This window comes from Rhinolophus sinicus, linkage group LG13 (assembly GCF_036562045.2).
Source record: "Rhinolophus sinicus isolate RSC01 linkage group LG13, ASM3656204v1, whole genome shotgun sequence".
Classification (NCBI taxonomy): domain Eukaryota; kingdom Metazoa; phylum Chordata; class Mammalia; order Chiroptera; family Rhinolophidae; genus Rhinolophus; species Rhinolophus sinicus.
This window is the reverse complement of record NC_133762.1, coordinates 19,086,259-19,109,845: the sequence shown is the minus strand read 5'-3', so window position 1 is coordinate 19,109,845 and position 23,587 is coordinate 19,086,259. Positions and strand designations below refer to the sequence as shown.

General features: G+C 43.8%; 3 protein-coding genes across 5 annotated transcripts in view; 1 reads left to right on the top strand and 2 right to left on the bottom strand.

Moving 5' to 3' along the window:
- Positions 1–3,904, bottom strand: part of SYCP2 (synaptonemal complex protein 2) — a 50,692-nt gene extending 46,788 nt beyond the window's left edge. The window contains exons 1-2 of the mRNA XM_019757165.2: positions 2,577–3,904; positions 669–812 (exon numbers count right to left, since the gene is read on the bottom strand). Of these exons, the coding sequence (XP_019612724.2) occupies positions 669–812; positions 2,577–2,600 (168 nt within the window). The 5' untranslated portion in view covers positions 2,601–3,904. The remainder of the gene's footprint in view (positions 1–668; positions 813–2,576) is intronic.
- Positions 3,905–9,129: 5,225 nt separating this feature from the next.
- On the bottom strand, positions 9,130–12,345 carry PPP1R3D (protein phosphatase 1 regulatory subunit 3D). Its single transcript, XM_019757162.2, has one exon. The coding sequence runs from the start codon at positions 12,262–12,264 to the stop codon at positions 11,365–11,367; it is 900 nt and encodes a 299-aa protein (XP_019612721.1). The 5' UTR covers positions 12,265–12,345; the 3' UTR covers positions 9,130–11,364.
- Positions 12,346–12,745: 400 nt separating this feature from the next.
- On the top strand, positions 12,746–20,930 carry FAM217B (family with sequence similarity 217 member B). 3 transcript variants are annotated; one of them, XM_019757159.2, is made up of 4 exons: positions 12,746–12,885; positions 14,812–14,923; positions 15,041–15,123; positions 16,654–20,930. In XM_019757159.2, exon 4 carries the CDS (start codon positions 16,658–16,660, stop codon positions 17,798–17,800), a length of 1,143 nt encoding a protein of 380 aa, XP_019612718.2. In that variant the 5' UTR covers positions 12,746–12,885; positions 14,812–14,923; positions 15,041–15,123; positions 16,654–16,657; the 3' UTR covers positions 17,801–20,930. The 3 variants fall into 3 exon arrangements, with proteins under 3 accessions (XP_019612718.2, XP_074173301.1, XP_019612720.2); XM_074317200.1 differs by having other exon boundaries at positions 15,041–15,127; positions 16,609–20,930; XM_019757161.2 differs by lacking the exon at positions 15,041–15,123.
- The last annotated feature ends 2,657 nt before the right edge of the window (positions 20,931–23,587 follow it).

Genomic DNA, 23,587 nt, shown 5'->3' with positions numbered 1-23,587 from the left:
TAATTTAAAAAAAATGAAAAAAGCAACCTGCCTAAACCCGGTGAATGACAAATTCAGTACAGAAATGCAGATCTGTATAAATTCAAGAAACTTTAAAGACTGTAGTATAATCAATCAGTTATGTTCCATTCTAAAGAGCTCCAAGTATCTAACAGATACAAGAAATTTTTACTCAATCTTTTACAGTCAAAGAAAATCTCAGCTACTGGGGAAAGACTGTCAATAACCACGTTTTCTCATATAAAACAGCTTTACGTATGATAAATCAAGTCAAAGATATTGGATAATTTTTGTTTTATTTTTGCAAGCACCAAGCATTGTCCACATAATATGAAGACTACGCTGACAGGTTTTTAAAAAATAGATCAACTTGTTTAAAGTTCAAACAAATAAACAATTTTTCCCCACTTTAGGTAACAGTTAATGGTAACTCTGTAAACACAGCTTTTTGCATATTTTATTTAGAAAACAGTCTAATGTTATCTGGAACTCCTCAAACAAAACAAAACAAAAAAATAAGCAAGCGGTGAAATAAACATTTATTTATATAATTATAAGCAAGCTTGCCAAAGCCTTTTTATTTATTTCTTCCAAGGGAGTGCTTCTTCCTGGAAGGTAGAGTGCTATCTAATAACTTTAATAGTCATTTAACAAAAATAAATATTTACCCTGCTTAGAAGGTCGTCCAACTTGTACAAAAACTGTTTGCTGCATTTAATCTTCACATCTTCATAAATATTAATTTGTAAAAGTGTTTTCAAGGGTTTGAAATCATTTTTTCTTAAAGCATCATCAATGCATTTTTCCAACTGCTACAGAAATATAGTTAATGGCAGATATACTGAATCAAAACCAAAATCAGTCATCTCATGCAATGTAGTAATTTGATAATTGTTTTCACATGAAAATTCTCAAAGAGCTTATATCAATTCACTTATATTTAAAAAAAAAAACCCTGTCCACTATTAAATTTGGAGTAATACAGTTAGAGATTAAGATTCTTTGATAAGACTCTATACAGGAAAAATTATTTCACTAATTTGCCACTTCACATCTTAAATTGGAAAGTCATCAATATATTGAACTCAACAAAAACCTATCAAAGAAGTAAAATAAGCCTTATAGTAACTAATACTTAATACCATGGATAAAACCTTAACATACCTGATTATTAACTTCTTGATGAGGTTTACATAGTGAAAAACAATGCGTAAAGACAGGTAAAAGCACGCTTTAGAAACTATATCAACCAACATGACTTAAGCATCACATACATACATCTCATTTATCCTATTACATATTTACAGTCACGTGCCTGTGACATAGCGGCATTTCAGTCAACAACAGACCTCATCTATGCTGGTGGTCCCATAAGATTATTATGGAGCTGAAGGTTTCCTACTGCCTAGTGCCATCGCAGCCATGGCAACCTTCCCGCACAACACATTCCTCACATGTCTGTGGTGATGCTGGTGCAAACAAGCCTAGCGCGCTGTCAGCCACAGAATATGAATAGAGCACATACAATTCTGTACAGCACACAATATTTGACAATGATAACAAATGACTGTTACCGGTTTATGTATTTCCTATACTATCCTTTTATTACTATTTTAGAATGTTCTCTTTCAACTTATAAAACATTTGCTGTAAAGCAGCATGTGCGCTAGGCCAGCAGCAGCCTCACATGCCACGCTCACTGCATGGCCTGGCTGCATCCCTTTCTCCCACGTTTAATACATTTAGTGTAGCCTGAGTGGACAGTGTCCCTAATGTCTACAGGAGCGCCCAGTCTATCCTCAGTCTTCAGACTCACTCCCACTGACTCACTGACTCACCCAGCATGTCAACTCCTGCCCGCTCCATCCATACTCAGTGCCTCACAGGGCTGGACCGTTTGCATCTTTTACGCTGTGTATGCACTGTACCTTTTCCATGTTTCGACACACAAACACTTGCATTATGTTACAATTGCCTGCAGTGCTCAGTGCAGTAACACGCCACACAGGCCTGTTGTCTGCAGCACACACAGCCTCGGGGTGGAGAGAACTGTGATGTGTGCACAACAAATCACCCAACAACGCATTTCTCAGCATCCCCGGCATTAGCAGCACGTGCCTGTACAACCTTCACAAAACCTGCCATCCCTGGTGTTAACGTAAACATCATTACTAAGGGATTTTCCCACTGATCACCAGACTTGGTGGTGAACTGCATACAAGTTCAATAGGTACATTCAAACTTACTCTTTATCTAAATGCAAGTATCTTACAATTTTAAACCTTGATATAATAATACCCAGGCATAAGTTATACAAGAATTAGTGCACAATTCTTTTCAATGTAAAATATATATATATAATTAACATCTATAACACTTTAAATATTTTTAATACAGCTTTGAAAACAAATCTATTAAACAAAATGAACAGAATATTTTATTCCACTCTTGACCATTTCATAAACACAAGTAAGCTTTGTCTTTCCTAAAAATAGAGCACTTAATACCTATAAACAAACAAAAAGTAATTTTAGGAACTAAAATAAAATACTTCCTTTTGGTCTGGGACTACATACCTGGAGATCTGGTCTTATTGGCATTTTGACTTAATTTTAAAACGGCAGGACAAAACAAACACCTATGAAAGAAAACACACACTTTCTGTATCTTACAACCTGTTCTATATATTTATAGTTTAAAATTTTTAACACACATAAATAATCATTGTTTATACCAAAGGCAACAAATATTTTCTTTGAGCTCTTCACTGTTTATGAAATTCCTCATTTGAATCTGGACAAAGAAATTTCTGGAGAAAAGCCTGAAGATCATTTATTCAAGTTTACTCTTTTTATAAATTAAATAAATATTAAAGGCCTGCTACAAGGTCACAAAACTAGTTAGTGAAAGAAGACAAACCTGGATTTCCCTTATCCGAGATTCCTGCTATATTTGAAATTTCCAACTTTGGCAATAAGAAGAAAAATAATCTTGAATTAATGTCTAAATGATATTCAGGCTAGTAATATAATATTTAAGAAGGGAAGACTATGAAAATATTACCAAAGAACAGAATAGATGAGAACATACAAATATGCAATGAAAGGATTGAGGAAAAGATAACCTATGCACATTTTTCCTCTCAAAGGAGAATGGAAACAGGAAACAATAGAGTTACATTAAACACCATCTACCATCTTAACAAACGTATCTGACATTTCCAAATGTAATTTGGAGGTTTGCTCTATAAAGGAAACGAATACAATATTTTCCTAGACATCATGACTAGAACAATTTAAAAATAATCTGTACTATGAAGAGCTTTGTAACAGAATCACCAAGAAATCCAACATAGAAAGGCAATTAATTAATCCAAGAGGAATGGAAGACTACACACCTGTAAGACAAGAGGCATTAGTCTACTTTGTTGCCCATAAATGCCCATAGAGAAGTTTAAGTGCCAATGAGGACAGACAAAAAGGATACAAAAGGGAGGAGTAAAAAAAGGTCTTGCATTTCCAAAGATTAACTCTAGGGGAAAAAATTCTGAACCCCAAAGAAACATTTGCTCCATGTGTATAAGGAACCAAGTCTAAAGGTGATTTTGCAGCATCGTTTTGAGTGGCAATTATTCAAAAGCACATAGATGTGATTTGGGAATGAGACAGAGGGAAAGGAATGAATAAATTAAGTGTTGTAAATAATAATCAATTTAGTGAACATAACAATAAGAAGACCTAGAATTTTAGATATTTGCAGTCAAACAATTTTAAGTGATTAAAAACATGTTGCCAAATGATACATAAAGTGAATAAAAGAAATTTTGTATTCTTTGCAATATGGGAAGAGCTAAGACATAAAAAGCACGAAGTTTTTGTACATCATGGTCTCTCTCTTACACGTACTCACATACACAATTTTATTAGGGAGCACACAGGAATCTTGATTCACTCAGAATCCAATACTGTTATGACCCAGCAAGTCCTATCACCATAAACATCTTCACTTTCATAAGTTATACCCTTCAGGCCCCAAAGAAACAATTCCCTTACCTATGCTTTGAAAGGAGACTGGAGTTAATTATGCTATTCTGTTTATTTTGCATATGTTAGAAATCTTCCATAATAAAAACAAGCTTAAAGGATTCCAGGGGATAGAGGGGAGGCCAAAACAATGCAGAAAAGATTGCAGGTTGTGCTGATCTTGACATTTTAGTTTGCTTCAGAATGGAGGTAGAATTTGAGCAACGTAAGTGCTCAGGTAAGAGAAAAGACATTAATTATTGTAACTGTCAAATCTTTCCTCTGGCAGAACTCATAGTTGATTCTTGCATAATGAAAAACTGCTTCTTACTAATACCAAATGTCCATTTTATTGCTTTTATTTTTATTCCAACTTGGGGTCTGGAAGTACTAGCAACTTTGTGCATAGTATTTGCAACAGTTGCACATAGTGACTGAGAAAACTTGTAATTCTAAGCAATTCATATTATTTAATGTGTAAATATGTAAATCTAGACATAACTGCATGAATGTGATATGGACTCTACAATGGCAGTTAGATGGCAAACACTAAAATGGTGACTATTTTTACAAAAAATATGTAATAACATTTGCAATTTCAGTGTTATTAAAACAATTTTATTTAAAATTAATGTTCATTAATAATTTGCATTTTACCTTAATTACAAAAATATTTCAGAAAAATTTAAAGAAAAATACTTATTTTATACTTATTTCATGTTTTTGAAAATATATTCAAATTACATATTTTGAATAATTACCTAATTTTACTCCTTAAATCATACTGTCAATAGAACACAAAATAAGTCTTGATTATACCATATTTACTGATTTTGCTAAAATGAAAAGAAATTATGGAATATATTAATTTATGAATTATATCGGTAATTATTTTATTACTTATCCAAAATTCACCAGTCCGTCATCAAATATCCATAATAAATGCATTCAGTTATGTTTGCTATTTTCCCAACACTCAGTCATAATAATAGCTTTATATATTTTTTTCTATTTTGTTGCAATGATGGTATATTGGTGAGACTGAAGACTAGAACATTTAATTTCACAATTTGAAAACTTTATTAAAAAGTTTTAATACTTAAAAGGAAGGGCCTCCATTTGTACTTTCCTTAGGGCCAGCGACTGACTGTTGGGGCAGGCCCTCACAGCTGAAACAATATGAATTTTAAATGTAATTTACATATTCTGAGACAAGAAATATTGCACAGAAGAATTACTTATGGTCAACAGGCACATAAAGCTAACACGTCGGTTTAGCTTCTAGTTTACTTTAGTGCAAGAAGTCAGGCAGGGAAAAGAAAAACTGGTATCTACACAGGCAGATTTTTAAAAGTTAGGAAATTAAACAATCCAATGACTCCTCCCTCCCTCCAATTTAATAGAGCTAAAAATTTAGTACTATCCATTAAACAAATCAAATATTTGCAAATGAAATGGAAGGCTAACTCTAGAAAGAAACTGTGGTCACAGAGCCCCAGAAAGCAGTTTCCAGGCTCTCGGCCTCACGTGGAAAGGTGCTGGCTCAGGTAGTAAATGGCCATCAACTGTGATTGCATGGCCATCAGCTGTGGCTAGTTGGCCGTCAGCTGTAACCAGTGAGCCATTGGCCACTAATATAACTGCTGTGGCTACACTAGCAAAAAAAAATGGGGGCTAGCAAGAAGATGGTGGCTGAGTCTGCAAGTGGCGCAGTGAGGGTTGCGAATTGTGTCCTGTGTCTCCAGCCCAGCCGCCAGCAAGAATGTAGTGGTGTGACTCCCCTACCTGTGGCTCCGTGGGTGTTCCTTTTTGGCCTCGCTGTGCCCTGCGTTTTTATGCGGGGAGTGGGACTAGAGACCCCGCAGGCCGCCCTGCACGACAGAAACACAAGTGATACACTTATCTTTCCACCATAATGAGTAAACAGCTTAAAATATCTTTATGAAATACTATGTAACAGACAAGGAACAAAGGAAAGATACAGGAAACCCAGCAAAGAATAATAATTTTTCAAGAAGAGTATGGGGTTTGGGGTCAACCAAGCAGGCTTTGAGCCCTGATCTACTTACAGGTAAAACAGAGAACCAGTGAGATGAATGTGTCTATGCAGGGAGAGAAAAGGATTACGGTTTAAAAAAACCCCAACACCTTGACAGACAGGGGAGGCACATATTTTGTCCCTAAAGCTGAATGAATGCAAATAGTAACATGAATACCACGTCCTCTCTACCACCATAACAGATACCTAACATTTCCGAATGTAAGTGAGAGCCTAACCGAGAGGGGAAAGAAACACCATCTTCTATCACGACTGGAATGCTAACAAAGCTACTTAGTAAAACACTTCTAATCACACTGCTCCCCGAGCGAAACTCAGCGTACAGACCCATTTTATTCTTATCTTTATTCCTACTGTATGTAGTGGGCATCAGGAACAGAGCTGGAAAGAGGGACCAAAGGAAACAGCAGCAGAAAAGACCGCGGGCAGGGGAGCGGGAGAGGGAACAGGTGTGGGCACTTGGTTCCTAAAAATCGAAAGATCAGCGGCAACAAGAGGCCACGCGCAAAGTTCCACCCCCACGTCCAGAATAGTTACGTCGTTTCCAACGCAAACGTCTGGCTAAGGGGGCGGGGCCCACGCAGAGGCCTCGGTCCTCCCCCCTCCCCCCTCACACGACGACGGCCACGCCTGCGAGGCCGGCCCCGGGCAGCACAGCACGTCCGCCCCTGGTCGGTCCCGACGCGGAAAGGGCCGGCGTCCTCAGGCACCGCCGCACCACCTGCCCACGTCCTGTCCCGACCCCCGCGTCTTCTGACCGGCGCCACCCCTGTCGCTCCCGCCCAGGCCACTGACCAGGGCTAGCGCAGCGCGGACTGCCCACCTCGGGCCGCCACCGGGCCCCTCCCAGCCGCGCGACCTGCGCGAGGCCCCGGACGCCCTGATGGAGTCCGCCCCTCAGCCCGATGCCGCGCCGTCCGGGCTGTTTCCCCTACGGGCCGCCTCAACCGTCGGGAGCCCGCGGGCCCAACGGCCCGCCGCCTCCAGAGGCCCGTCCAGCCGGACCCTGCTGCCCACCCCGCGTTCGCCCGCGGTCAGGGAAACCCGCCCCGGCGCCGGCTCAACCTGCTGGCGTCGGAAGCCTCCGCGCGGAAGTCCGAGGCCTGTTGCCACCGCCACCGCCAAGCGTCGTGTGACAGCGCCTCAGGCCCCGCGGCCGTATTTCAGGCCGCCGACCGGAGGCGGGAACCGTCCGTCCAATCGGCGCTCCGCGCGGCCGGCGCCGCGTCCAATCAGCACAGCTGCCGGGCCTCGCGCCCAGGGCTGTAGGCGGGGTCGCCGAGGCGGAGCCAGGGGCACTGCGGTGAGCGTGACTTGGGCCCTCAAGTGGCCGCCGCGTCCCAGACCGACCCCAACGCCGAGTCCGCCCAGGCTGCGCCCCCGCCGCCAAGCGCCGTGAGAGAAGGCGACACCTCCTTCCCCTGCCTCCACTCCCCTCCCGGGATGCGGACGCGCCCAAGCGCCCCGGACGGCCGGGCCACACGCGCCAGCCCGAAGGGCCGGAGGGCGCCGGCGGGCCCAAGGACACCCCCGGGCTCCCGACAACCACCCGAGAGGGTGAACAGGGCCGAAGAGCCGCGTGGCACCAGGCGAACCTTCGAGGACGCGAGGTTACCACTCCTCTTATAGAGTCCACGCTGTGGGCCAGCAGAGGGCAGCAGAGCCATGCCCGGGCGTGTTCCGGCTAAACGCCACTCCGGACTGCCGCGCCCGGCTAGCCACGCCTCCGTCCCTCCTCGCCCCGCCCCCTGCTCTTGCCACGACACGCCCTCCTCGCGCTCCCTCTCCGCTGACCGCGCCCCAGATGGCCCCGCCCCTCCATGCTGCCACGCCCCCCACCCGCTCTGCCCAGCTGCCAGTCTCCTGCATGGGTTTTCTAAACGGAGATGATGCCAGGTGCTGCTGCCCTCATTAGCCAGAACCCCAGACCCCCGGGGGACGTTAGGCTGAGGCTATCTAGGTGTCGTACAATATATTCCAGGCTTTTAAAAATGTTTCCATTTAAAGTATCAGTTTAAATGATAAAAGCAATGACGTTGTGTAAAATATACTGGGGGTGCCCCCAAAATGTATACACATTTTAAGAGATGTGTATACATTTTTTCGGCACCCTCTGTACAAGCAATTCAGAAATGGCTATAACAGACACACACTTCAAAAATTAAAAGAGATTTTCTTGCCTTGCCACTTTCCAGTAGAGGAGAAAAATGTCAGAGTCCTTTTTGTTTCATGTGTTCAAAAAGCATAGAAATTATTTAGTAAACATCAGTAAACTACCACGAAGAAGAAAAATCCTATCACTCATTTTAATCTCATTTGGATTGTTTTTAAATAGGTTTTTAGATTTTGCTATTGATGGAAAACCTTATCAATCATCAAAATCAGGCTTTCAATTAAATTCCACGGGCACGTCTTGGGAACATCCTATCACATGGCAGTGCGTGCACGCTGGGCTAGTTTGAATGTTGACTTTGCTGCTTACCAGCTGTGGGACTTGAGGTGAATTACTGAAATCTCCTGAGCTTCACTTACTTCAGCTAAGAAAATGGGGCTATTATCTACCAGGTAGTGTAATTTTCAGAATTAAATGAAATCAAATACAGCACTCCTAGCTCGGTGGGCAAGTAAATAAGAAAGGACACAGTAAATGTATAAATGTGAGTTTCCTTCCTCTATGTACAAGGCTTTATACTGGAGGAGGGCCACAAGGGGGGAGGGGGTGAAGAGGGAGGGAGAAGCACATTAGTTATTACAGACACATGATTCAGTAAGCAGTGTCAGAGAAGTTAGTAACTATCCCATCCTCTGTATTCCCCTAGAGATGTCTTCATATGTGACCTGGCATCAAAGGCTGCATTTCAGATTCTCAAAGATACACAACAGTGCTACGGAAGCTGAGGTAGCAGCATACAATTGCTTTTTGGCAAGGCACTAAATTTGACTGTTTTAGGAAGTATAAGACTTTTATGTGAAATGATTTAAACAATCAAGAAGTTTCTAAAACCTTGTTTCTGTTATTAGGCCACAAAAAAAAAACACATTTCCAGCTAACAGTTTGTGCACATATACTTTAATATTTAGGCTTGGGTGAAATCATCTTAAGTGACAGACATTAAAATATGTTTGGGGAGACAATCTAACAATTGCACAATCCAATACAAAATTTTAATATCTAAGCAATATAACTGTGTTTTAGAGTCTGAAAGTTCTCCTTAGCTGAACTTTAACAACCAGGCCAGTACATCTAAGCTTTTAAATGTTAACATGTTGGTATTTTTTAAAAGGCACGTTGAGGTTCTCATATCAAAGATATAACACTTTATATTCTATGAGCAGAACATTTTTGGCGAGTGACTTTCACATGGGTTATAAGATTCTCTACATGCCTTTATACAATACATTTTGCAGCTCTAAATCTTATACGTGAATACTCTGGACAATTGTCTTGCGCTCTGGGCTAGGGCCAAGGGCATAGCAGCCAAGACCCTCCCAGGCTTGCTGACCTAATTGGACAGTTTGTTAAACAACAGGAAATGCAACCAGGCTTCTCTCTCTCTTGCATGTCAATGTAGTACACAGTGCTAACAGCCAAAGGTTGTTCAATTTAATCCCAATATTTTAAATCAAAATTCAGTGTTCTTTGACCAGAACGTACTCCCTCTACATCGGAAAGCCTCCCGCTTGTTGGAATTTTAAAAACACAAAAGTTGTCATTGTAAAGAACAAATTGTTTAAAATACAAAACTCATCCTTTACATATTGATATGATAAATGTCAACAAGCATTCAAAAATTTAGAGTTAATTCACTGGTGACAGCTGTCACAAAATTAACCACACTGGTTTCAACTGGATCATTATTCGACTTCACAAATTAGAGACCTTGTCCAGCTTGGTTGGGTTTTCACACCTCACTGCTAGCACCTGCTGTCTGGGAGACCACCACTCAGCACCAAAAGAAATCACCAGCCCCTCCCTGAGAGTTTTAAGTCGTTGTGGAACTCTGCAGGGGACAACAGCCTTGAATTCTGGGTTGGAGTTTAAATGAAAAGTATTTAACACTTTAAAACTGGAAAACAAGTCCAGACAATGTTAGAAATGGTCCTATCTGAAGGCACAAAGAATAAAGTTGGCACGTGGCTGATAAATCCAGGCATCTATAAATACAATTTAAAACAATAAAAAAGTATAAATATCTGTGCATTATTTTCCTCCAGTGCTCTAGTTATTGCTGAAAACACCTTCTAGTTCCACTTGGTAACTTGACTGCTGGAATCTTCTGATGCTTAAGAAGACACAACAAGGTCATCTGAATCATCAAAAAGGTAATTGAAAGGGCATTGTTGCCTGAAATTCTATCGAGTTGCCTGAAAATTGAAATAATGTAAGGCAGAATTTCTTAAAATGTTCAGGTAGTTTCAAACCTAAACAGAATGTCCTGCTAACATGCAGATACTAATTACCAAACACGTGCAAAAGAAATACATGGAGAGGAGAAACTCACAGAAAGTGCTGTTTTGCTATTAAAAGTGTTAAGCTTTCCCTCTTTCTCAGCTGTGATGTAGGAGACACACAGCCTAACCAGAGCAGCTGAACTCCTAGGAATGATTGTGCGATGACTGAGGAGACATAAATTTCTTGCCTATTAATAGTTTTCCACTGTGAGAAGTCCACATACATTGGCAAGCAAACGTGGTCTCAGGTTTTCCTTGTCCCAGGGCCGGAATGCCTCAAGGGACCAGGACGGGGGTCACACCATACATTCTGTTTACAGTGGGCACAAATACACGTCTGATTTTTTTCTTTTTTAGCGTATTAAATCCAGAATGTTCCTAAGAAGGCATTCACTGAGCATAAAAGGTCCCAGCATCACAATAATAACTCACGACTGCGTTAACAGAGACCCAATCAGGACACATGCAAAAACCACAGGCCTTAACTAGAAGGAGGATGCAGGCCTTTCCGACAAAACAGAACAAAACCCTGCTGGGTTCTGTCCAGAGGTCTCAACCCTCACATACACCTACCCACCCTGCACCCTCCCCTAGCACGTTACATACGCACAAGCTTTCTGGACACCTGAGGTTACTTTTTACACCAAGTGATACAGACTTTCAAGTAGATGACAGGATGGCCACTGCCAGGGTTTCTCGCAGCGGGATGTGAGGTCAGACGACTTAGGTTTGGGGGTGGGGTGTAGGAAAGCGCAACCACCTCTTCCGTGACAGCCCAGCTGGGAAGTGACTACAGGTGAGGCCTGGTGCAGAGGCCCCTGGCCCCGCCGCTCAGATGAAGTGGATCCAGCTCTCTTCGCACTCCCCGCGGGGCATGTGCAGTGCGTGGTTGCGGCACGTGAGGCTGTAGTCACGGCCTTCGTTGTTGTCCCAGTACTCGGCGCCGGCCACTCGGTAGCGCAGCGCGAAGTACACGCAGGAGCCAAGCGCCAGTACGTAGGGCGGCACTGGGAAGCCAAAGGCGAAGACGTCCTCGGTGCCCTCGGAACCTGCCGGCCCCCGCCACTTCGCCACGGCCTCGTGGGTGCTGCGCCAGTTGGAGAAGGTATAGCGCACAGCCACCTGCTTCTCGAAGGCCACGTTGCGCACGCGCACCGTGCCGCTGATGCCCAGGTCTGAGCAGGTGACGCGCTCCAGGCACACGAGCTGCCGCGCCAGGCGCTCACCGAAGTCGGCGGCCTCGATGGGTGGCAGGAAGTCGGGCACCAGGCACTGAAGGGTGAACTCTAGGTCCTGGCCGCTGCAACATAGATCCGAGTTGATGGCTAGCCGCGATAGCACGTGCAGTGGCACCGACGGGTCGTCGCCGGCGTTGAACACCTTGACCTGTGTCAGCTCCAGGCCCAGCGCGTCGGCGAAGCGCACGCGATGCTGCTGGCTCCAGCCCGGTCGGCAAGCAGCTCGCGGAGCGCCGGTGGCCTTCTGGCGGCGTTCGGGAGAGCTGGGCAGCGAGCGCGCCCGCCGCTGGATGATGGGCCGCAGGCGGGGATCGCAGCCTGACGGCGCGGGCGGTGGCGGCGGCGCGTGGCCCGGGCTTGCAGGGGGCCGGCAGAGCCGCGGCTCCCGAGCTGCACCACTGTCCAGGTCCGAGAGGCAACTGAGGCTCCGCGGTGCGGGCTTCCGGGGCCCCAGAGCGGGGGGCTGGACCGCGGAGCCCAAGCCGCTAAACATAGCCCAACTGGCCGTCGGGCGGTGGGAAGAGGGCGGAACGGACGGGCAGCCTCCCCACCCGGCGTCCGCTACCTCCGCGTCCCAGGCGGTGCTCAGAAGCGTCCAAGTGTCCGCCGCAACTGCAGCCTGCAGGGAACCCTTGGGGCCCCCTGCGCCCAATCCCTCACCCCTCGAGTCTTCCCCCAGGTCTTCTGCTTCTTGCAGCGAAAAAAAAAGCTTGTTTCCCAAGAGATGAGTGCTATCTCCGGTGCAAGCTTTCCGGGGACACTCTCCGGGAGCGCAGGGTGGCGCCTCCTTCTGCTTCCTTAGAGGTTCTTAGGGGAAGCCTGCGTTCCTGGAGCGGCCCCTCCCACCTTCCCTGTCGGCTGCGTTACTTACAAGGCTATAACTCGTCTCGCTGCAACTTCCTGGCGAGCCTCCGCCCCTCCCCTCGTGACGCGGCCCGCGCGAGGGCTCCCGCCAGCCCCAGCGCAGTCCCGGAGCCCCGCGGAGCTGCGCGCCGCCGCCGCGCCGCCCCCTCCGGCGCCCCTGCCGCAGCGCACCGCAGTCTGGCCTCCCGGCCTGAGCTCCGGGAAGGAAGGCTGGCGGCCTGGTCACGTGTCCTCCGCGATCGCGAAACAGGTCTGATCAATTTCTGTCCGCGTCTGCCTGGCCCCGCGCCTATCGATCGTATATCTGCGTCTGCACAAACCGAGGACAAGGAAAATGCATGCTGCGGGTCCTTGGATTTCTGGGTTACTGGGGGCAAGGGAAGGGGGAGGGGAGGCAAAAACTGGCCTTTTCAGGAGCTGGTCCCTAGGCTCGTTTTAAGCCTCTAGGCTGGCCAGCACTTTGGGCGCAGACACTGCAACCCGGACCCTCGGCGGGACCCGGGGAGCCTCGCTACGCAGAGAACGGTCTTGTCCACACATCACCCACAATGCTTTGCCGCCCGGGACGACGAGCCAATTCCCATGGGGGTGGAGGGGGGCGGTACTGCTGCTGTCAGTTCCTTGGCGTCGTGCCAAAGAGGAAGGTGTGGTGAGGAGTTAATATTTTATGATGGATGATGCAGCTGCCCTTAATCCGCCTCTGGCGCTTGTGAAGCATTTTTGTAGCCGGAATCTCAGACTTAGCTTTGTTCCAGGGCGAACCATCAGGGAAACCGGTGCTTGTTTTCTGCATCCTCAGGACCCCACAGGCGTGCATCTCATGTCACTGGCTTTGTGAAGTGAAAAGATGGAAGTTCACTTTTTAGGGACGAGTTTGGGGCCAGAAATTCTAGAGGGTTCCTTTTTACTGTCTAGAGGGACAAAGCAGAAAGAAAACCAAACTAATGCAAGAGGGTTGGTAAAGAACATTCTGTATATCTAAAATGAATCAACTGTTGATTGTGGTATAATTCATTAATTTTGGGAGCCCATATGAGATTTTTATTACCATCATTTGTAAACTGACTACAAAGGCATAAACGCCTATTGGGAAAAGCAATGCAGCCAAGTTTCAGGAATTAAATACAAATCTGTAATTCCCTCTCTTTCTCATTTTATAGAAGCAGGGGCTATTACCAAAGTATTCTTTTGAATTAGGGCAGTTTTAGTAGGTCACTCAAAATAAGAGGGAGTATCAACACTGTGTGGCACCCGTCAACAAAATTTCACAAGGAAATAAGATGACATATATTAATATATTGATAATCTTTTAATAGGTTGATGTGACAGTGAAGTGAAAGGGAGCTTCCCCAATGGAGTTTAAGTTCCTTGAGAGCAGGGAATGGGCACGATCCTGCTAGTTTTCAGGCATTCCTCTATTCGTGAATGAATGAATGATTGGACATGGGAGTTTTGGAGTAACACCTGACCTTTATTAACCCTCACAAGTTTCCTCAACCTGTTAGTTCCAGGGAGTGTATGTGTGTGTGTATGAATCCAGTCACAGCATTTATAGTAGTATGATCTTGCATCCAACATCCACTGTGAAAAACAAGAAAAAAAATTAAACTGTAAACATAAGGCAATATCCCCACCAATATTTTAATACTATGTGAATATTTAAAACCAAACAAGTGAAAACCAGCCCAATACTGGTGGTAGGACCATGTGCCACCAATACTCACTGCTTGCTTTGTTCGCATATACACTAAAATCGGACCCATACAGACATTAGCACAGCCCTAGGGAAGGATCACTTGCAAATTCACACAGTTGTGAAGTGTTCAGTATTTAGAAACAAATTCGAAGATACAGAGAACAAACTGATGCTCAATAGATGGGAGGGGCATGGGGGAGGGTGGGTGAAAAAGGTGAAGGGTATTAAGAAGTGCAAACTGCCAGTTATAAAATTAGTCACGGGACTGTAAAGTACAGCATAAGGAATATAGTCAACAATATCTTAATAAATATTTATGGTGCCAGATGGGCACTAGACTTACGGTGGTGATCACTTCGTAAGGTATATAAATGTCTAATCGCTACGTTGTACATCTGAAACTAATATAATATTGTATGTCCACTAGAATTTAAAATGAATTTTAAAAAATACTTACTGACAGAGTTCTGTTGCTTCTAGTTCCGGTGGTGAGGAGCCCTTTCCAAATAGAAGAAGAATAAAGAAGTCACTTCCCCAGCTGTCATCATCTTCCCACAGATTGAGCAAGAATATTTCAAGCATTACAAAAAAGGTGATGTGAACTCTGAAGGAGAATCCTACTTAGATGTGTTCTGTTGTTTTTTGTTTGTTTGTTTGTTTGTTCCTTGTATGTGTTCATGGTATTTATTTCTACATGTCTGTTTTTCAGACAGTCCATCGAATCATAGATGACGATCAGCCATGTGATTTTTTTCAAGAAAGGGAATAGGGTGAATGAGTCTCATCAGAAAAGCAAGTAGTTTTCATGCAATTTCTTTGTCTTGTGAAATCGTATTGCCTCAGTCCTCCACATTGACCGTGTGTGGTTGGAAAATGAAATAATGTCTGTGAATAAGAACTATACACTTCTATTTTTCACCTAGCAGAAGTGAGTGGGCAAATGGTTTTAAACATAAATAGGTGGTAAATGTTCCAGAGGTCATAATTCTGGCACTGTTAGCAGAGTCTACAATTTTGGGTAAGCTCTTTAATCATCTTTTGATGCTAGCGTCCCTTTATATAAAAGGGATACTAATTTCTGTGGATGCACACTGACACCTAGAGACAAACAAAAGTTTTAACACTGATCGTTATGAGTTCTAAATAACGGCGGTTCCCGCATCCATTTCTTCGTCATTCAGTGAGCACATGTTATGATATTGGCAATGATTTAATAGCCTCCATAGTTATGAATTAAGAGGTAACACGTTTTCAAATAATTGCTTAGTGTGGTGAAAACCTCTGGATAAGTGAACCTCTGAGGTTTCCAAAAAGCATATTTACCATTTATTCCTTTTATCCCATCTGACTTATGTTACTGAGAAGTATTATTGATCTTACTGAAATGCTATGTACTTGGCAAATAAATTGAAAAGAAAATATTTTCAACTCAGATATGAGATCCTGCCTCGGAATAAATTACCTCAGAAAAAATTAGGTGCTCTATTAGTAATGGCCACACAGTATTCAGTCTTTTTCTTTACCCTTCTCAAGATTAACCCTATTTTTTTCATTCATACTGTGTCAAAAGACACCATAGGATTTTATTTCTACTCTTTTAAATACAGGGTTCTTATGTCTGTCCCCAACTTGAAAACACTTTAGTAAGCTTTTGGATCAAGGCACAGGTTATATATGCTACACTTTTTCCTATTAAGATTTTAGTTGGCTCGGACTCACCACTGATTAGTGATTAAGTTCTATAAAACTTGGGTTTTACATGCTGTTTACACTTCATCTAAAATAAGCATATAAAAGAAAGCCGTGGAGGTCGCTCATCAATGTCAGTAAACACTGCTCATCAGTAACAGAACAGACTGAGTTCTCTGACAGATTGTTTCCAAACTCATGGTCTAAAATTGTAACATAAGCACTTTAAAAAATACTAGTGTTTTTCCTCAATGCTAATATTTGATATAAAATAGAATCTATGCATTGGCTTCCGGCATCTGTATTATATTAGGTTTCTTAAGTAGAGGATTGTGTGGAAGATGGTTGGTTCTGGAGCTTGTTTTGTCCGCAGTCCTCACTCTGCCAGGAGTATAGAGGCCTCACCCTTTCCTGTAGTCACTACCATGTTCCTCCAAAAATAAACCGGATCTTATATAAATTTTTGCTCCAAAAGACGCATTAGGGCTTATGTTCAGGGATGTCATCCTGAAAAATCGTGCTAGGGCTTATTTTCCGGGGGACACGGTAGGGGATTGTACAACTAATCGCTTGTTTAATCGTAGGCAGACCTGTCTTTGTCATGACACCGAGAATCCGCTTTATTTCTCACAGCGCTATGAATGCTGGCCCATCTTGGAACAAAGCGCCACGTTCTTATTCTTCTGGAAAAAGGCAGAGCAGACCCCAGGACCGCCCTGTTTCTTCCCAGCGGAAAAGCATCCGTGTAGGTGTCTCCCCAGCTGCTGACGATGAACTTGAGGAAAGCATTTCCCCAACAGGAAAAGCCGACCGGAGTCCAGCGGGTCCCAGGTGTCAGGGGGCCTCCGGGAACAAGTTGTTTCTTGACTTTCAGTCAATGAAACTCATCACAGAAGACGCTGATGGGGACAGTGCCAGCGATCTCTCTGACTCGGAGCGCGTTCCCATCCCTCCTTCTCCCCTCACGCCTCCCGAGCTCCATCTTCGCGCGGAAGAAATCGACCCGGTTTCCTTCGATCTGCACCCAGACCCGGGCCATGCAAGGCGGGACTACTATTACCCCGACTTCCTTCCACCGCCTTTCCGCTCCTGGGACCTGCGGGACATGGCTGTGCTTCTGAACGCCGAGCGCAGAGCCGGGGCCGTGCCGCGCACAGGGGGCCTGCTGGGCAAGTACATCCATAGGCTCGTTCAGCTCGAGTGGCTGCAGCTCCAAACCATCCAGGGCGAAAGGGGAAAGGGGGCCAGAGCAAAGGCGGCCGCCACGCCTGGGACCGCAGGGGCTCTGAAAAGCCCCGGGAGAAGCAAGCTGATGGCCAGTGCCCTGTCCAGGCCCCACCAGGAAGGGGCCCCCAAGTCAGGGCCTTCACGGAAGAAAGGCTTTCACCGCGAAGAAGGGCACCCGTCCTATTACACGTTTGAGACTCCGCCCCAGCCCCTCCACGCGCTAAGCGGTGGCAGACTGTGTCCTCAGAAGCTAACCCTGGACATGAGGACAGAGGATAAGAAAAAGAAGTCCGGGAGGGGTGGCAGGCTGCAGTGTTGGGACCTGTCTGGCAGTGACAGCAGCTCTAAGATGGAGAGCAATGGCAACATCCGAATTCCCAAGCAGTCAGCCTTGGGTCTGGACGCGGGGGACTGCTACAAGGCCTGCAAGACACAAGCATATGCAAACCTTAAGAAAAAGGGAAATGCACATAACTGTGGTCATGCCACCCTATCCAGTGAGAAGAAACTGAAAACAAACGGAGGGAAGCAAAGCACACATAAATTCAAATAACCTCTGAAGTGACGAGTTGGGGAGACCTGCAGACCCCTGAGTGGTGGAGGGTCTCCACGAGTTACAATACTGTGAATTTTCAGGGGTTTGATGGTGACTGCCTTTCAGTAGCTGGTTGGTTCTTTAGTCCATCCCACCCCCACCAGGGTTCTTTTCAAAGCAAGGTGTCTTTCAACAAGCCTTGCTAGTCTGAAGCGAATGATAGCTCTTTAGATAAACATTAACCAGGGTCTGTGCCACATAAAGGAATAAAGTGACAACTCTCTGGGGAAAGAGTCAGCTAAAGTTCTGAAACAGCAGGCAGCCGTGTAGAACCCTTCGGCTCCCCTCTTTCACCGTATATAACTAGATGAAATATAGTATAGAATATACCGTTTTAAATGGTGTAGGATCCAAAACGTCCGAGATGGTGAGGGCTGTCAGCATCCTCACCAGAAACTGTTCAAGCAGCAGTTCTGTCCGTTTCACCCCCAGAAGCAGCTCCAGCTCTTCTCCAAGTTTAGGAGCATCTATTTTGAGCAAAGTCACTTTTCACGAAGCTGCTTGCCCCTTATAGACCACGCAATCCAGTGCTTTCATACATTTTTCTTGACATGAGTTAAAAAAAAAAAAAGGCATTTTAAATTTAGAGCTGGTGGTGAGGTCCATTTTGGTGTTCTTTCAACTGAGGAGAAAAGAGTGCAGACTTTGTCCGGTTGGGGAGTCAGTGGGTATAAACATGCTGTTGCTTGGTGGGGGGGTAAGTGTGAAATATTTGGCACCCTAAAATCTCTGGCATGTGCAGCTTCTCTGAAGGGGAGCCACAGGAAAACCACCTTTTGGAGTTTGTAAATGAAGAGCCTATAATAAGATAGGAACGCACGGAACCACTTTGCATGTCAACAGTATTTTGTCGCTGGAGCCTGCTGTCTGTAGTCAAGACAATGCTGTGCTCTAGTTTACAGGAGCAACTATGTCATCTCGCTGAGGGCAGAAGGGAGGACGCAGTTCCAGACCAGGTGGATATGAATGAAGTTACCGAAGGTCTTCTTAGCATCCTCACTGGGCTTATGGTTTCCTAACTAAATTCTCAGTGAACTGCAGTTAGGCAACATCTAAGCGTCCCCGTAGTTATGCTGAGATTACGGTTGACATTATCGTGAATAACTTGAAAACCTCTGCCTACTTCTTGCTGCACAGAATGTTTTAATGACTATAGCTCCTTTTATCCCTTTGAACGATTATTCTATTTTTTTTCACATACGTGTATCTATTTTTTCACGTTTGGGGCAAATGAAAAACTTGGCCCTTTTAATTTGACAATATATAATAGCTTGCAGACTTTTCACTCAGTAGTCAACGTCATCCAAGCTGCTTTCCAAGTTAACAGCCAAAGACATGATATGTTTACAATTAAAATAATGGCCAAAAGTTAAATATTAAGATCCTGTTTTAAAATCTGATTTTAATCATATTATATAACATATACAATTTTTTTATGGTAATCTTTTTCTTCCAAGACTTTTTTCCCAGACTTTAGAGATTCCCTCTTGTATTCTTTCTCTGTCACACCACCCTACTGGAGAAAGCAAGCTCTAACACTAAGATCTCACACCTTTTTATGTGAAGGAAAGGTGTGTATCTAGGAGGCATTATTTCCATAGTTCCCAATTACACCATAACTTCTGTACCCAGTGTCTGTATTGGATTTTGAAAGCATGCTGCTCCCCCGACTTGTCCTCTCTGCTCCCTGACGGCACCCCATGTGATTCTTGCCAGCCCTGCTCTTGGGACCAGACGGATCCGTCCTTTAGATACAGCTGGCACCTCGCTCCTGATTCTTTCCCTGCTTGGTTTTTATTCAGCTCCTTTGATGTTGCAGGGCCCATGACTCTATAAGCAGGTTCTATACACACCCGTACTCCTGATAGTAACACAGAAGGCTTCCCGCGGAGTTTCTGCCTGTCCCAGGAATGCATCTGTGTGGGTGCTTTTGGAGACCTTGCAGGTTGAGGCTGACGTGGTTTATTTTGCTTTGCCATATGTGTGTCTGAGCTGAAGACCATCAGGCTTAAGAAACTGTGAGGCCACGCCTCGGATGTTGCATTTGTTCCTTGCTCTTTGAATTGAAGCTGGTTGCTTAATTTGAGGAACAGTCATTAACGTCACATGGCAAGAGTTTTAAAAAGTGACTTTGCTGGCTTGCTTTTTTGCCTCCAAGTTGATGGTTTACTTTAACCAGTATCACTGTGATGGGATCAGAGCTGACGAAGGGTGTGAGTTCATTACCGAACTGAGCACACTTTTAATGTGATGGTTTCTGATGCACACATAACACAGCTTCATGTACTAAATGCCCCAGATACCGAGCTTGCCATTTTCAAGTAGACGACACTGGAAAGTCAGGTCATGAACTCTTTCAGTTCAAGTCTAAGCCACTGAGCGTCCTGCCAGCCTAGTGTCATGAGTCACTGTGTTTCTAGGAAGTGCCTGTCATTTCTGGGGAGTTGTTTACATACAAGTTGCAGTTAAACCAATCAAAACAATCCAAAGTAAATAAATAAATAAGTAAGTAATAACCAGAAAGCTTAGAGGATGTAAGAAGAACTACTTCAGGCTTAGAATCAGTTCGTGGGAAAAGATTAAAAATGTACAAAGATGAACTACAAAAATATATCAGTATTATCTACAATTATTTAGGTTTAGATGATTTCTCAAAACTTTAATGACTAAACTGGTTGAAGGTTTGTAACTGACTTGAATGGGGTGGGATTGGTGGCCCCTGACAAAAAGATGGTGGAGAAGCTATCGTTGGTCTTATGATAGCTCTTAGCTAAAAGGAAGATGGTTTGTAACAATCCTTCGGCCTGTTAGGTTAGTTGCCAGATGACCTAAGAATGCTACCTTACATGATAAAAATATTGCCTATTCTTTCCTTTATGTTCATTAACTTGATTAGTTACATAAAAATATAAAACTCTTGTGGTATTGTATTTCAAGGTAAGAGAGAGGCTATATTCGTTATTTATTTGTGTACCTGTACAGAACAGCATTCAATGCGGCCTCGAAGTATTCAGCATGTATGTTATTTGCTGTTAAAGTAATTATTGTATGCTGATTTTGTATGTAATAAAATAGATACATGTAAGTCTTTGTGGATCCGGATTTTTCCTTCCTTGAGATCAATTAAACAGCCCACAAATACTGTCTGGACTTTTCTGGTATGGTTTTGCTTTGCTTTTTATGCAGTTCTCTTTCAGGGTTTGTCTTATTTCTCTCTGGTTATTTCTAAGAACTGCTGAATAAGAAATTCTGTTCCAACTCCTTTCTTAATATTAAACACCATACCTGACAACAGTACTAGAGAAGCGTTACTGGCTGCACATTTCTTGAGTCCCTCTTCCTCTTATCACCCCCTAAAGGTGATGAGTGGTTAGGAAAGCGGGATGGAAATTCAATAAAATGAAAGTAACAATGTAAGTAACTGGCGCCTTCATTAGAAACCAGTAGTGTCTCTTTCTATGAAGCCACGTGGTTAGCAGATGGCAGTTTTGAGCAGCTACTGCTGCAAACGTTCTGGAAGGCCCTTTGCTCCTCTTTCTAAACTCTTCTTCTTCTTTCTAAATGAGGAGGTGCGTTCTTTTGAGTCTACCAAATAGTGGCAGTTTAAAAAATAATTTTGGGGGTAGTAAACAATTGAACTGAGTCAATTTTAAAGATCTCATTTATTCAATGATTCATGAATTGGGCAGCATCCCGTCTAGCAGACAGAAAGGAGCTCCGAGGCGCTGCACAAATGAAAGACTTTTATAGGCAGAAGGGGGCGGGACAAGGAAGTTAGACTGGCTCAAATCGGGTTGGTTACTGCCAAGTCACTCTTGTGTGGGTGTGGCAGGGAGGAGCCTATCAGGTGGTTGACCTCATTAGTGCTGACCAGGCCACTCCTCACTGACAGGTTGAAGATTCCGTTTCCGGGAGAGCTGAGACTTTAGTCTCAGTTGGATGAAGTGGGCGTAGCATAAGCAACTCCATTGTGGACCCATTGTCTTGTTTTTAACAGGGGTTTTGTGTGTGTGTGTGTGTGTGTGTGTGTGTGTGTGTGTGTGTGTCAGTATGTATATTTATCTTTTGTAGTTTGAAAACTAACCATGTTAGAGATTTTAAATCATTAGTTTGTATGGAAAAAGGTTGATTGTTTTTGAATGTTGCTGTTCTATTACCCATGAGGTGGCGACTAAGCCTGTTCACTGAATTTGTACTGTTAGTACCTTCTAGTCAAATGAACAGATTTTTATTGTAATAAAAAGGAAATGGGAGAGAAAAGGACTGTTTGACTTCAGACACAAAGCATGTTCTTTATTTAGAGAATTAAATGGTTTGTCCAATGTCATCAGGTGAAGTATCCCTTCATCCACTAAACATCCCCATATCATTGTGAAAAGTTAACCTGGTGGCATACTAAAAATTTTGTTTATTTGAACAAAAATTGATTCAAATCGGTCAGCGCTGAACCAGAAGTGGTAAGGTACACTCCTCAGACAGGAGCTAGGGGCAAGGATTTTAGAGAGAAGATGCAGAAGCAAGGAAATTATTTGATTGTCTCTAGCCTAAGAGGTTGCATTATTTGGAAAAGGCTAGTTGGCTGTTGTGATTGGCTGTCCTTCTTACACTTGAAACATTGGCAGGAACTGATCTGGCTTGGATTTTGGTTTGCTAACTAGGCTCCCAAGGTATCAGAAGCACGACAGTCAAGTGACCTCCTAGTTTGATTACCGTAACATCCTAAGACACTGTCTAGCAAAGAACAGTGCTCACTCAGCTAAGTAACATAAATCAGTACTTTACAAAAATCTTCAGAGACCTTGTTTCAAAAAATACGATTTGACTATCCCTGTCCTCAGCGACTTGCTATTGAAGGAATTAACTGATCACACTGGGAAATATATATGGAATTTTTAAAAAATGGGATAGTCATGAGTATAGCTATCCTCACTTGAATGATATTTTAAAGAAAAGTAATGAGGAATGCTTAACTTTAGATTACATTCAGCTGGCATGCTACTCAGATTGTGAGCCCACCCCTCACACACTGAATGTGAAGGACGACACCCCAAAATATGCTGCATGCTGACTATTTGAAATCAAAGTCACTTGAGAAACAGCAAATACAAGAAAAATCACTCCTACCTTTCTTCTTTTTCTTAAAAGCGGATGAAATTCCTATATGAAAGGTGTCCTCCCTGTACCAGAAAGAAAGTAACATTCTTATCATCAGGGCCAAGAAGCTGAGACCAAGAGAATTCTACAAAAGTTTCATTTGTTAAAATAATTCTTCCTCTGGCTTCCTCGCATCACTTACTTTCCACAACTGCCTCTCTCTGTTCAACCTAGTTACAGAAGCAAGTAAGTCTCACCATTTCTTTGGGTCTTCATTCCTTATGAAGGCTCCCGTCACGTAAAACCAGTATTTAACAAATTGGTACACTTTTCTCCTGTTCATCTGGCTTCTGTCAACTTAATTCTCAGGCCCAGCCAAACAGAACCCTAAGAAGGTGGAGGGGAGCAGGATCTTGCCAGCCCAAAATATGCCTCTTTCGTATAAGAACTATTTTAGGCTGATTATTTTTAAGAAACAGAAAACACAGGAGAAGCTCTAAAAACTGAGTAGAAGTTACCCTTTTGTTAGAGACCTTTCATTTATGAGGGAAATCTCCATTTGTAAGGGGTCTCCCTCCCTGCAGGATGACTACATCTCTAGAAACTCTTATCCCCTCTAATCTTATTCAGGCATGGACTCAAGTCTGCATA